Below are 12,285 nucleotides of genomic sequence, written 5' to 3' on the forward strand. Positions count from 1 at the left end.
CCTTCTGTGCCGGCCTCTGTAGGGCTCTGCCATGGCCAGGGCTGAGATGAAACCCCCTATGCATGCGCAAGAACACGCCGGCGGATCTGCGCAAGGTGGCCCTTCGGCGCTGGTTGGCCTAGCCCCCGGAAGTGCGGAGGATTCCTCAACTTCCAGGTGGTCCGACGCCGGAGTGGTTCTCGTCGTCTTTGGCGCCCGTTGGGCCATCCCGCCGATTGCGGTAGAATCCCGCCTCTAATGTCTAAAGGAAGGATTTCTACATTAAAACTTTTTTAAATTACATATTCCACGTTACCATTATTAATGTTATCCACTGAACTGACTTGTGCTTTTAATGCCTTCATTAATGTTTATATCTTTCCACCTTTCATAATAGCCCAGATTGGGTTCAATATGTTTTGCCAGAACTGTGGCTCTCTGAGCTGACATTGAATCACCCAGTCTAAATACTAAGTGCAGCTAATTTCTCATACTGAATCAATATACTTCCATCAGCTGGATTGATGAGATATGTTTACGTACGGTAGCACGGCAGCATTGTGGATAGCACAATCGCTTCACAGCTCCAGGGTCCCAGGTTCGATTCGGGCTTGGGTCACTGTCTGTGCGGAGTCTGCACGTTCTCCCTGTGTCTGCGTGGGTTTCCTCCGGGTGCTCCGGTTTCCTCCCACCGTCCAAAGATGTGCAAGTTAGGTGGATTGGACATGATAAATTGCCCTTAGTGTCCAAAATTGCCCTTAGTGTTGGGTGGGTTTACTGGGTTATGGGGATAGGGTGGAGGTGTTAACCTTGGGTAGGGTGCTCTTTCCAGGAGCCGGTGCAGACTCGATGGGCCGAATGGTCTCCTTTTGCACTGTAAATTCTATGATTTCCTACAACATTCATCTCAGTTGATTTTCTTCAAATAATTTTGAAAAACAACACACGTTGTTCTATAAACTTACAAACAATGGATTAAGCTAAGGAGCAGTGAAAAGTGAAAGTGGGACATCTTTGTTCAGTGCTTCAGTTTTCAAAAGGTAGTTACATTTTGAAACCAACTAATTATCTCCACTTGACAGTGACAAACGGTGAATGCGAATCACATGTACACAGAGGAGCAACAGAGGAGCAATTAAGGGAGGGGGGAGGTGACCGCAGCAGCGAGGTGACAGGAATAGAAGAGAATGGGCAATTAAAAGACATTAGAGACACTCAAGGGAGTAACTACATTCTTGGACTTAACATGTGCAATGCTACAATTGATTGATCAATTATTATATTGAAATCCTCAGGATGGTAACCTCAATGTCACAGTACAAAATGGGTATTGTTGTAATGGAAGGACTGTTGTTCTTACTTTCCCTCCAGCTGATGCACAGTAATCTCTAAAAGAAACAATACTCCAAAAAAGATACTCATCAGTCCTTTTACTCCAAATCTCTCGGCCTGTTAGAAGAAATGGGACTCGGACTAATCATGAGAATGGCCGAGGAAATACGCTGTTATGATACAATATTTTATGACGTCTGAAATCAATTCAAGTCACCAACCTCTTGTCCATTATTTCCTACCTTTCAAATGCTGTTGGGTCTGTGGCTGGCACACCAACAGTGTAGAAGCACAGGACAGTACATTCTGCCAGTTAACCTCATGGGTCTCCAATACTTGCTGAAAATGAGTTATCAGCTCTGCTGCACTAAATACTACAAACAGCTGCATGAGAAAGTATAACAAAGCATATCAGGAATCTAAAAAGGTTAAAACATAGTTTAAAGCAAGGAAAAGTTCAAAATTGCAAGAGTTCATTACATTGGAAAAGGAGGGGAGGTGGCCGGGTGATACAAGGGAAAAAAGATGGAATATGTCTTAGAAAATAAAAGGAGAAGCTGCCAATATCAGAAACTGGTTTGGGCTGCACATTCTCAACAGGAAAATACACGTGCTGAGGTCTTGCCAAATTTTGAAAGCTCGAGAGGATGAAAGATTGTGTACTGAACTTGCTGCTGTCGCAATGCACTGGTGAAGGGACAGCTGAGGAGGAAAACAAAATTCACTGGGAGGGCATAATGTGAAATTATGCAAAAGACAGAGGAAGAGGTGACACAGATTTTATTCCCTCTGCCCAGGCAGTTACTCAACCATCCAAAGGCAATGGAAGGAGTAGAATTCATTACTCATATCAGACATAAACAGCAATAGCAAACATGTAAAGTAGGGATCAATGACCCAAATGATGTTTTGGGTCATTTTGACCGGAATAAATGCCACCTTTTGATTTGAACACAAATCCAAAACACAAATTACTGAGGCAGAGCCTTCACCACAGGTCAAGGATTTGGCTCACTACAATCAGTACATGTTTCAAAGGACTTGCAGAACAGCCTAGCCTAAATTAAACCGACCAAGGTTAGGCTCATTTTGCCTTCTAAACCAGCTTTACTCTGATTAATTTAACTTGTTTTTAACCCACTTTTCAATTCAGGATCGAGATAGCTCACAATATTGTCTGATAATGCTTTTTGGCACATTGGACTGGGCAGAAAAGCTAGTCCTTTGCCAGATAAAACTGGAATTTACAAGCAGAAACATATTGGGTTGGATTCTCCGCTTGAAAGACTGAGGACTGAATTCTCCGCCGTCGGGATTCTCCTTCTTGCCGGCAGGCTGGGGGTTTCCCGATGGCGTGGGGCTGCCCCACAATGTGAAACCCCATTGACCAGCCGGCGAAATGGAGCATCCCGACGGCATGTCGCACCAGAAATCTGGTGCAGCGGGATGGAGAATCCTGCCCTATGTGTTTCCACCGGGACCGAATAGCAAACCTCGCTATTGGGCCGCCCGCTCAAAATGGCGGCTCGATAACAGGATTCGGAACGGAATCCCTTGGGCTTCCCACCATAATCACCCAAACAGGGAATCCAGACCCATACCTTCCTGAACATTTTCTTCCCATATCACAATTGAAGTACAATTTGGTTCATACATATGCAATAAACGCAACTTCTTGAAATGCAACTATATGTTACAATAGTCAATTACCTTCCTGTATAACGTTATTAGAAGCGGCCTTGATTTGGCAAAGCACCAGCCTCCCTGCATTCGAATGGCATCTGATGCTGTGAAAGGAAGAAATGCTAATGTTATATACAACAGTCCCTCCTGATCTAAATTGTTCTTTCATACTAATCGTTTGGAAATACTTGGGAGGCATTTCTCCGGTAGTCACAGAAGGAGCCTTTCCCCAGCTAAGGATTTGAGGTGATCAGACAGATGATAAAAGGATAATGTAACATGATACCATCTAAATAATTCCCAGGTGGAGAACAGCAGAAACGTGTGGCAACCATATTAAATTTTACACTCATTTTAACTGGCCATTTCTTCCTTTTTTTCCCTTGAAGGTGATGACTCTGGCTTTGTTACAAACAAGCTGCTAGCAGTTCTCTGTGAATCTCTCAGCAATATTGCCATAATTCATACATTAGCTGAATGTTTAGTGACATTGGGCTATTCACCATTGGGTAGTATCATACAGAGAGTTTGATCCTGTCTCTGTGTGTCACCCACATACACCAGTTACCAATAGCATTCAAATGAGAGAGGCTGAGAGTGTTTGGATCATAGAATCCATACAGTGCAGAAGGAAACCATTCAGCCCATTAAGTCTGCACAGACCTTCTGAAAGAGCACCCTACCTCGGCCAAATCCCCCACCCTATCCCCGAAACCCACTGAGGGGCAATTGAGAATGACCAATCCACCTAACAAGCACATCTATGGACTGTGAGAGGAGCCAGGAGCACCCGGCTGAAACCTTAGCGGACATGAGAAGAATCTGCAACTCCAAACAGTCACCCGAGATCGGGATCAAACCGGGTCTCTGGTGCTGTAAGGCAGCAGTGTTAACCACTGTGCCACCCTTAATTTGTTTCCTGACATTTCTCCCTCCTTGGCCAACTCCAGTGCAGATATATCTCAGCAGAGACCTGAGATTCAGCCTGAAACCTTCAGCTATGACATTGTAATGCTGTTCCTCATTAGTCATCTGGTTATTGGACTTCCGATGGTGGTCAGGATATGACCAGTCGCACACAGGGTGACTCCTGCATGAAGGTGTAGATTTTGGAACTTCCTGCCCATTTGATGGGTGATTTTTGGTGATGAATCGTGAGGAGAGAGGAGGATGGTGGATTCTCCCCTGTGTGGGATGACGATGGGCGACCAGACACATTTAAAGTCGGCAAGAGCCCTTGCCCAGTGGTTGGAAGACTCTTGTGGCACAGCAGCAGTGGGGAATGTGACGGAGGGTGATGGGTCATCGTCAGTGACCAATTTGCAGATGGAGAAGGTAATGAGCTTCATCAAGTGGGAATTCAGATAGCGGCGATGGAGATGCAGGCGGACTAGACAGTAGCGATTGAGGTTGCAGTGGCACTGCTTTGCGGGTCGCTGGAGCGGCTGGAGGCGCAGGAGGTGGCGATCAAGGAGATGGAGAGGACAGTATCGGATCAGAGCGTTCGAATCGTCTCGTTGGAGGCCGAAATGGAGATGATGGGGGAGATATGCAAGATGCTGTGGGCAAGGGTCGACGACCAGGAAAATCGGTCAAGGCGGCAGAACCTGCGTATTTTGGGGTTGCCGGAGGGAGCGGAATGAGTGCCATCAGCTACGTGTCGAAGATGTTTGGGAAGCTGGTAGACGAGAAGGTCTTCGAGAGGTCCGCCAAAGTGGATCAGGTCCACTGGTCCTTGAGACAGAAGAGTCGCCCTGGGCTGTGATTGTGCGAATTCCAGGATAAGGAGGAAATCCAGAGGTGGGCCCAGACAACTCGGGACTGTAGCTGGGAGGAAACTCGGGTCCAGATACACCAGGACATTGAGTTCCCGTCATTACCAGAGATTTCGCTTCTGGAAAAGCTGTTGATTCCAGATATATGGGGAGAGGGGAGGATTGGAGATATCTATGGATGGTTGGGAAAGAAAGAGACGGCATTGGTGAATAGTATCGAGGGCAAATGGGAGGAGGAGCTGGGGATGGAGCTAGAATTAAGAAATACAATCCCACAAAATCCCCCCCCCCCCCCCCCCCCCCTGCTGTCTCTACATATATCGGTGCGAAGCCCTGTCAGCGAATGAGATTGTGAGAATGGACAGATCCAGATTGATCACCGTGATCTCTGTTGGCCAATGTGATTGTTTAAATTAATGAATTCATAGAGCCATAGAATTTACAGTGCAGAAGGAGTCCATTCGGCCGATCGAGTCTGCACCAGCCTTTACAAAGAGCACCCTACTGAAGCCCATGTATCTACCCTATCCCCATAACCCAGTAGCCCCCGCTTAACATTTTTTGGACACTAAGGGCAATTTAGCATGGCCAATCCACCTAACCCGCACATCTTTGGACTGAATGCTCCTGGCTTTACCAAAAGACCAACCTTACAAAGATCAAATTTCGTGATTCATTTGTTTTAGGAATATAACTTTTGATTGGGGATTCAAACTTTTAAATGTAATATAAATGAAAACTCCCGGTTTGAGAATCTAGTAAACAAACCTAGGATAATTGCAGTTTAAAGGGTGACCTATGATGGGGCATGTAAGTAGGAAAACACTGGGTGAGCCCCTCTCTGGGCTTCATGATGGAGGCAGAGACTCTACAGCTATCTCAATAAGGGGTTTAAATTATTTGCATGGTTTCCCAGAGCAAAGGGAAGATTTAGGAGCTGGCGATGATTAGTTTAAATTTCTGTCCAGAACATCCCAGCTATACCACATTGCTACAGAAAATATTTTTTTATTTTGGATTTATTTCTTTGATTTATCGCAAAAGGGTTCCGTCGATGTTTGATAGCTGCTGAAACCTGTAGCAGGGGACCACCAGGACCCAACAACATTTCCTGATTTGGTGTCATTAAGTAATGAGGCACATGCTTGCGCTGGGGAGTCCACACTCATGAAACATCGAAGGTTTGGAGGGATGATTTAGCCGAATATTAGTGGAAGGACTCCAAGAAATCCCATACCTCAAGAGAATTGAGGGAACACCGAGGAGAATAAAAGTTAATTCCTGAGAGCTATGGCACACATTGGTTTGGTCCCATGAGAAGTACAAAAACCCTTAAGATCCTCTAAAGTATTGGGGAACTCTTGGATATTAATACAAATAAATTGCGAGTGCCCTATTGGGATTTTCAGATTTGAAGTACAAGTATTTACAAAATAGTTTTAAGCTACTAATAATAATCTTTATTGTCACAGGTAGGCTTACATTAACACCGCAATGAAGTTACTGTGAAAAGCCCCGAGTCGCCACATTCCGGCGCCTGTTCGGGTACACAGAGGGAGAAATCAGAATGTCCAAATTACCTAACAGCACGTCTTTCGGGATTTGTGGGAGGAAACCGGAGCATCTGGAGGAAACCCATACATACAAAGGGAGAACGTGCAGACTCCGCCCAAGTCGGGAATCGAACCTGGAACCTGAAGCAACATTGCTGGCCACTGTGCTACCATGCCCCCGTACATGTAACTACTCGTACAGTAAGTTTTGTTCAACACATGAAACCCTGGGGCATAATTCTTTCAGTTAACTGGGAGTTTGATTTTTTTTAAGTGACTGGTCTCCACTGAGATAACACCAGCAAGTCGCCATCCAAGTCAAGCAAAATCCAGACTTGCAATTTTAAAACAACTGCCCAATATAAATGATGCAATTTGTACATCGACGCAGGTGACAGTCAGTATTGCAAAATCACTTCCTTCTTGATAAATGCAACAGAATATGCCACCCATTAACCAAAGAACATTATTGTTACTGGGGAAGTTGTTGAGCAGATTTAATCTCCTTACTAAAGGATTCGGCCAGGATAAAATAAGATTGTCTCTTCCATTACTTGGAAAGGAAAACAAAATAAAACATTTCTGAAAAGCACAAAGAACGAGAGCCCAGGTTCATAATAGACTTGTGATTAACTTATATGTGTGTAAGAGAAAGTGTTGACTGAATTATCAATGTTATTTTTTATTGTTACCTTCAAGCACTGGATTGTAGGTGAGAATCTGCGTTAGTGCATGGTAGAAGAACTGCTTTAGTGAATCCACAGAAATGGCACCATGGAACGATGCCACATCAAACATACTCAGCCTGCAAGAAGAAGGATAAGTACAAATTATTAAAAAGCGGCACACTGCAATAAACAGATTTCATCATTTGTTTTTTAAAAAGCAGATTAGATTTTGTATTTCACTACCAATAATGCACTATTTGAAAAATTGCTGAGTCCAGATTAATAGCAAAATTCCTAATTTCAGAACAAGGCATTCATTCCCTCCACCACCATTGCGCACATGGCAGCCGTGTGTACCATCTACAAGATGCACTGCAGCAACTCATCAAGGCACCTTTGACATCACCTTCCAGACCCAAGATCTCTACCAACTGGAAGGACATGGGCAGCAGGTGCATGGGAAGACCACCAACTGGAAGTTCCCCGCTAAGCCACTCTATATCCGGACTTGAAACTATATCACCGTTCCTTCACTGCCACTGAGTCAAGATCCTGAAACTCCCTCCCTAACAGCTCTGCACGTCTACCTATATGGACCGCAAAGGTTCAAAAAGGCAGCTCACCACCACCACCACCACCTTCTTAAGGGCAATAAATGTTGGCCTTACCAGTGACGCCACATCCCAATAATATAAGAGATGGTGCTGAAATAGAGTCAATCTACTCTTCACTCTCCAGTTTCAGAGGTTTTTCTTCCTGCTATTGTCAACTGTACGTTCAGAGTTATTTGTTTATGCAATTTAGCAGTCTCATCCACTCTTTAACTCAACAGATGTGAAGTGTACAGATCAGTGCAACTGATATATCAACTTACAATTAGACAGATATTCAATACAAAAACCTCTGGATTACCACTACACATATAGACATGCGTGCCTTCATAGGTACATGCAAGCCTTCACACATACAAACACTACATCAATTATTCTCAGGAAGAATTATGAATATTCTTATTGAACACTGAACAAAGTTCGGATTCGGAATGGTGAATTAATTTGGTCTCGCGATCTTGTTTACTTTGTGTAATTCAAAATGCATTGTTCAGGTTAAGAGTAGCAGAGTTGTAAAACAGAAATTCAAAAAGAACTGAACAGAAGCTTAATTAACAAAATGTAAGAAGTATCTGTTCTGGAAAATGTCAATCACAATTCGAACCAAACCAATTTCAAATATTGGTTCTTGCTATTTAACCTTACCACACGATTTAATACCAGTGGATACATCCCACTAAGAAGGAAAGAACATCTTTATCTACAGTGACCCAGACATCTCACAATTCTGGATGTTAAACACACCTTGTGTAAAATCACCAAGGATAATGGATGAGCTGGTCATTCAACGAACAAAGTTGAATATTCCAATTAAATTGTGCACAAAACTAAACACAAAAAAAGGACTTTCTTAACATCATACTCCCGCTGTTGACTCTATGTAGGAATGTATCATTTCAGTCCATCGGTCAAATAGTCAAGTCGGATCATTAATGAACAAGTAAACAATTTATTCAAAACTCTAACACAAGGATAAGCAAATCCAAATCTTGCTGTGAACAGAAATTGTCCTTGTCCCATCGCACAGAACTGCAATCAAACACTACATCCAAACAGGTTTTGTTTCACTGTGGAACATGAATGAAGACTATATGCCAACAATATTTAGTTACAGAAGCCAAAGCACAGAATCATCTGAGCATAACATGGTTCTGACACTATCAGCACACACCAGGCTCTACGTGAAACAGAAATTTCAACATCCTGCCTATCAATGGATGAAGTGGCCGCCTGTGAGAAAGTTAAGCACAGAGAAAGATATCTGTCCCATTCATATTAACGCCTTTAGTGCCTTTGATTATCTCCAGACTCACCCTCAACACGGCTGAATAAGGAACTGCGTTGAAGATGTGAAGGAAGAGATATGTCCAATTCAATAAATTATATTGCAACATTCTATCCATGATTTCTGAACAATAAATGGTGGCTGTAATTGGTTGGAAAATTATTTTTCCTCCTTTAACATCCTCTTTGTCCGATGGTGCTGACTCATGCGACACGCAACCACAAGTATTGACAGCTCCAATACCTTTCCAAGGGACCATTGTTCAGTTGTGAGTTGACAGCATTGATATTGACAGAATACTTATCCAGGTAGGCATTGAATCAGCTCTCAGTAAACACACACACACACAAATATGCAGCTTGAGGTCACTGGTCTGCAATTAGTAGTGGGGAGCCTGACTGACTCACAGACCAGTGAGAAGCCAGTTACATTACACCAATCACAGGCTTGGTTAAGATCTACTAACTGCAAAGGTTAGCTATCAAATCTGGAGCATGCCTTGCCTGTACGGTTCCGCTCATCATTAAACCCTGGGCAGTTTTCCCCTCAATCATCGTACCACTCATTACCAGTGGCAACTTCTGCTCTGCGTTATAATCAGGAAAAAAACCTCCATCTTCCTTATGTATTTAGCAATACTAGGCACAGAAGGAGCCTATCTGCTTGTGTGACACATTAAGCAAATTACAGTATAACAGTTCAATAGATTTCAACTGCATTATGACCTGGCATTAAATGGCCAGAAAGGCGAGTTCAGTTGAAAAGTGACTTGGACTTTGCTCCAAAGGCTGAGAGGTAAAGCTCTAGCCCCAGCTCCCAGCCCAGTACTGGGGGGCTGGAGTGTAGGAAGAAAGAATTCATGATACAATTGTACAGGACTTTGGTGAGACAACAATTGGAGTACTGTGTGGTACGTAATGGAGGCGATGAAGGTCTCATCTGCTTGGACACCTGGCAAGAGTTCCGGGCGCCTCCTTTGGACAAGGCCCACTGCCTTAATTGCTGGTCAGGCACTTAGCTGGGCAGCAGAGGGCCATTCCCAGGATCAAGGACCCTCCAGAGACAGAAATCCTGCCCACCAAGGTCAGCTAATCAGCGGTTGGCAGACCTTCACTGATCGGAAGGCAGTGGTTGCTGACATTATCACACCCACCTGAGGCCTGGAATCACTGTGATCCCATGCACAGATGAGTCGATGGCCATGGACTTAATTCGGGAAGTGGCAGGAAGACGAGATTTCCAACAGTCACCTTCACACCCGATTAGGTGGCCATCCTGCCACCATGGTGTGGACAATAAATTCCACCCACTGTGCACAGTTCAGGACTTAATTTTTAAGGAATTATATACTTGCATTGGAATAAATACAGGAAATGTTTACTAGATTGGTCCCTGGGATATGTTATCGTTTCCGTAGAGACTGATAACTTTGAAAAAAGACAATTGAATTCCAGTGACCAGCTGAAAATATCACAGATTTCAAGACTTAAGGCTATCAATGTAATAGACAAACTAAAAGCAAAATTGTCTGAACACCATTTTTGGAGGCAATTTATACTCTAAACTACAGAAAGTTTTTAGCCTTTAACCTTTAAAATTACAAAAAAATTCCCCGCCATGATTATACTTTACATTGACCTAAATGGACACTTTATTCCCCTGGAACTAGTCCAAAGCAATCCTCTGCTCATGTTGGCCTGCTTCATTTTTCCATTCCCAGCTGGGTAATTTCTAATCCCAGAACTGATTTTCACTGCAGGGTTACAATGGAGATTTTTTTTCCTCTATCCCAAACTAGGCAAATCTTCCAGCCTCCCATAAATCCTCGCAAACTTAGTCTCTTCAATCTCAGCATGAGCGCCACCTGCATTCGGCATGATGAACAACAGGGTCAGCATTTCCTCTGCTTCAGGGTGCAGGACTAGCTGCATCTATCTCCTGCTCTGTCTCTCAGATGGCTGAAGACCGACTTGTGTCAGTGAATTGCTATGGATTCACCCATTCCCAAAGCCCATTATGACGAACCCCAAAGAAAAAGAAAAAAATTACCTTCAGTCTAAATTGGATTTTGGGCATGTGGAGGCTGGGAACTACAGTTCTGGGGTTTTTTGAGCAAGTTCAGCTGAAAAATAGCCACACATCTGCAGTTGATGCCTTTCGTGCCATTAAGCTGCGAATCAGCTCACAGGCAGTTTGTTTCTTCAGCTCTTAGGGCCAGGAGCTGGTCCTGTGTGCATATGTGGAAGGAAAAGAAGAGTGAAATGCCGCAGAACTGGAGGTCAGCTGACCTGGCAAGGCACAGTACTGCAGAGAAGGTGTTCCATGGAACGGGACACAGGGAAGTGGACAGGGAGAAGGTCCCAGGCAGGGTCAAAGATAGGGATCAGAAACAGATCGCAGAACACAATCTAGGTAAAGGACAGAGCTCAGAAATAGATGCTGTTGAAATTATTGAGAGAAAAAAGCAGAGCAGTTGGCTCCGAGTTAAAGAGAAAGCTGTTGGTGAGTCCTTACTGTGGGCCTTTAGGCCACTGTTTGGCATGGCCGAATATCCAAAAGTGTGCTTGAAAGGTGAGGTTTGAGTGTACCTGGAGATCCATGGGAACGGAATCTCAGAAGCCAAGATTGAAACCCTGGAGATGGATCCTGGTTGAAAATGTCCGACTGGATGCGTCATTTGGAAGAGAATTCCAACGTGAGTTCTTTGAGCATGGAGATTGGAAGCCCTCATGTGAAAGACAGTTTCCATGAGACCGGGTGACTTATGGTACAACAAATGCCTGGGGAGGGACGGTGGGGGGCAGAGGATAAGAAATCCATGGAATCTGTTTTGGTGGCAGCTGTCAATCATTTTTGGGTATAGTATGTCTGATCACAGAACACCTGTTCATTCACATGCACTGAATATTAGAGTCTAAAATAGATATTGTGAATTGTGTTACCTTTCCAAATTTGTATGTCTGTAAAGATACAGCTGGGGTGAAGGAATAGTGAATATTTGAATCATTTTCTTGGGTATTGAGATATTTCCAACCTATATACCTGATGTAATATAGTTCATTGTTCTTGTTTAATACGTGTGTTTTTTTGTTGTGTTAAAAGTATATCAGCAGACTCCCTGTGAATTTGTTCAGGAACTGACCTCCAATGTTTCTAAAAAAAAAACATTAGGGTCTATCAGGCCAGGTTCAATCTGGTATCTGACTTGTCCAGAAGTAACATCAGCTGGGATCATCATAACACTATCTCCATGGCAATGTGAATCACATGGGTCATGTATGGGTAGAAATTCTAATTAGCTATCCTCTGGACCCCCCAACTCCATTCTCTTGGAATTAAGCAGACAGTATAACTGACTATTAAACCCAACATTCCTAATACCTCCCTGTGAGACTTGGG

The 12,285-nt window shown here is 43.7% G+C and overlaps 1 protein-coding gene across 4 annotated transcripts in view; it reads right to left on the reverse strand.

Moving 5' to 3' along the window:
- The window catches only part of LOC119971234 (Fanconi anemia group A protein-like), a 136,134-nt gene that overhangs the window by 87,300 nt on the left and 36,549 nt on the right, over positions 1-12,285 (reverse strand). For all 4 annotated transcript variants that reach the window (XM_038806494.1, XM_038806495.1, XM_038806492.1 and 1 more), the window contains 3 exons: positions 7,015-7,127; positions 3,022-3,098; positions 1,554-1,695 (listed from right to left, as the gene is read on the reverse strand). In XM_038806494.1, coding sequence (XP_038662422.1) covers positions 1,554-1,695; positions 3,022-3,098; positions 7,015-7,127 — 332 coding nt within the window. The remainder of the gene's footprint in view (positions 1-1,553; positions 1,696-3,021; positions 3,099-7,014; positions 7,128-12,285) is intronic.

Source organism: Scyliorhinus canicula, chromosome 9 (genome assembly GCF_902713615.1).
Source record: "Scyliorhinus canicula chromosome 9, sScyCan1.1, whole genome shotgun sequence".
NCBI classification, from domain to species: domain Eukaryota; kingdom Metazoa; phylum Chordata; class Chondrichthyes; order Carcharhiniformes; family Scyliorhinidae; genus Scyliorhinus; species Scyliorhinus canicula.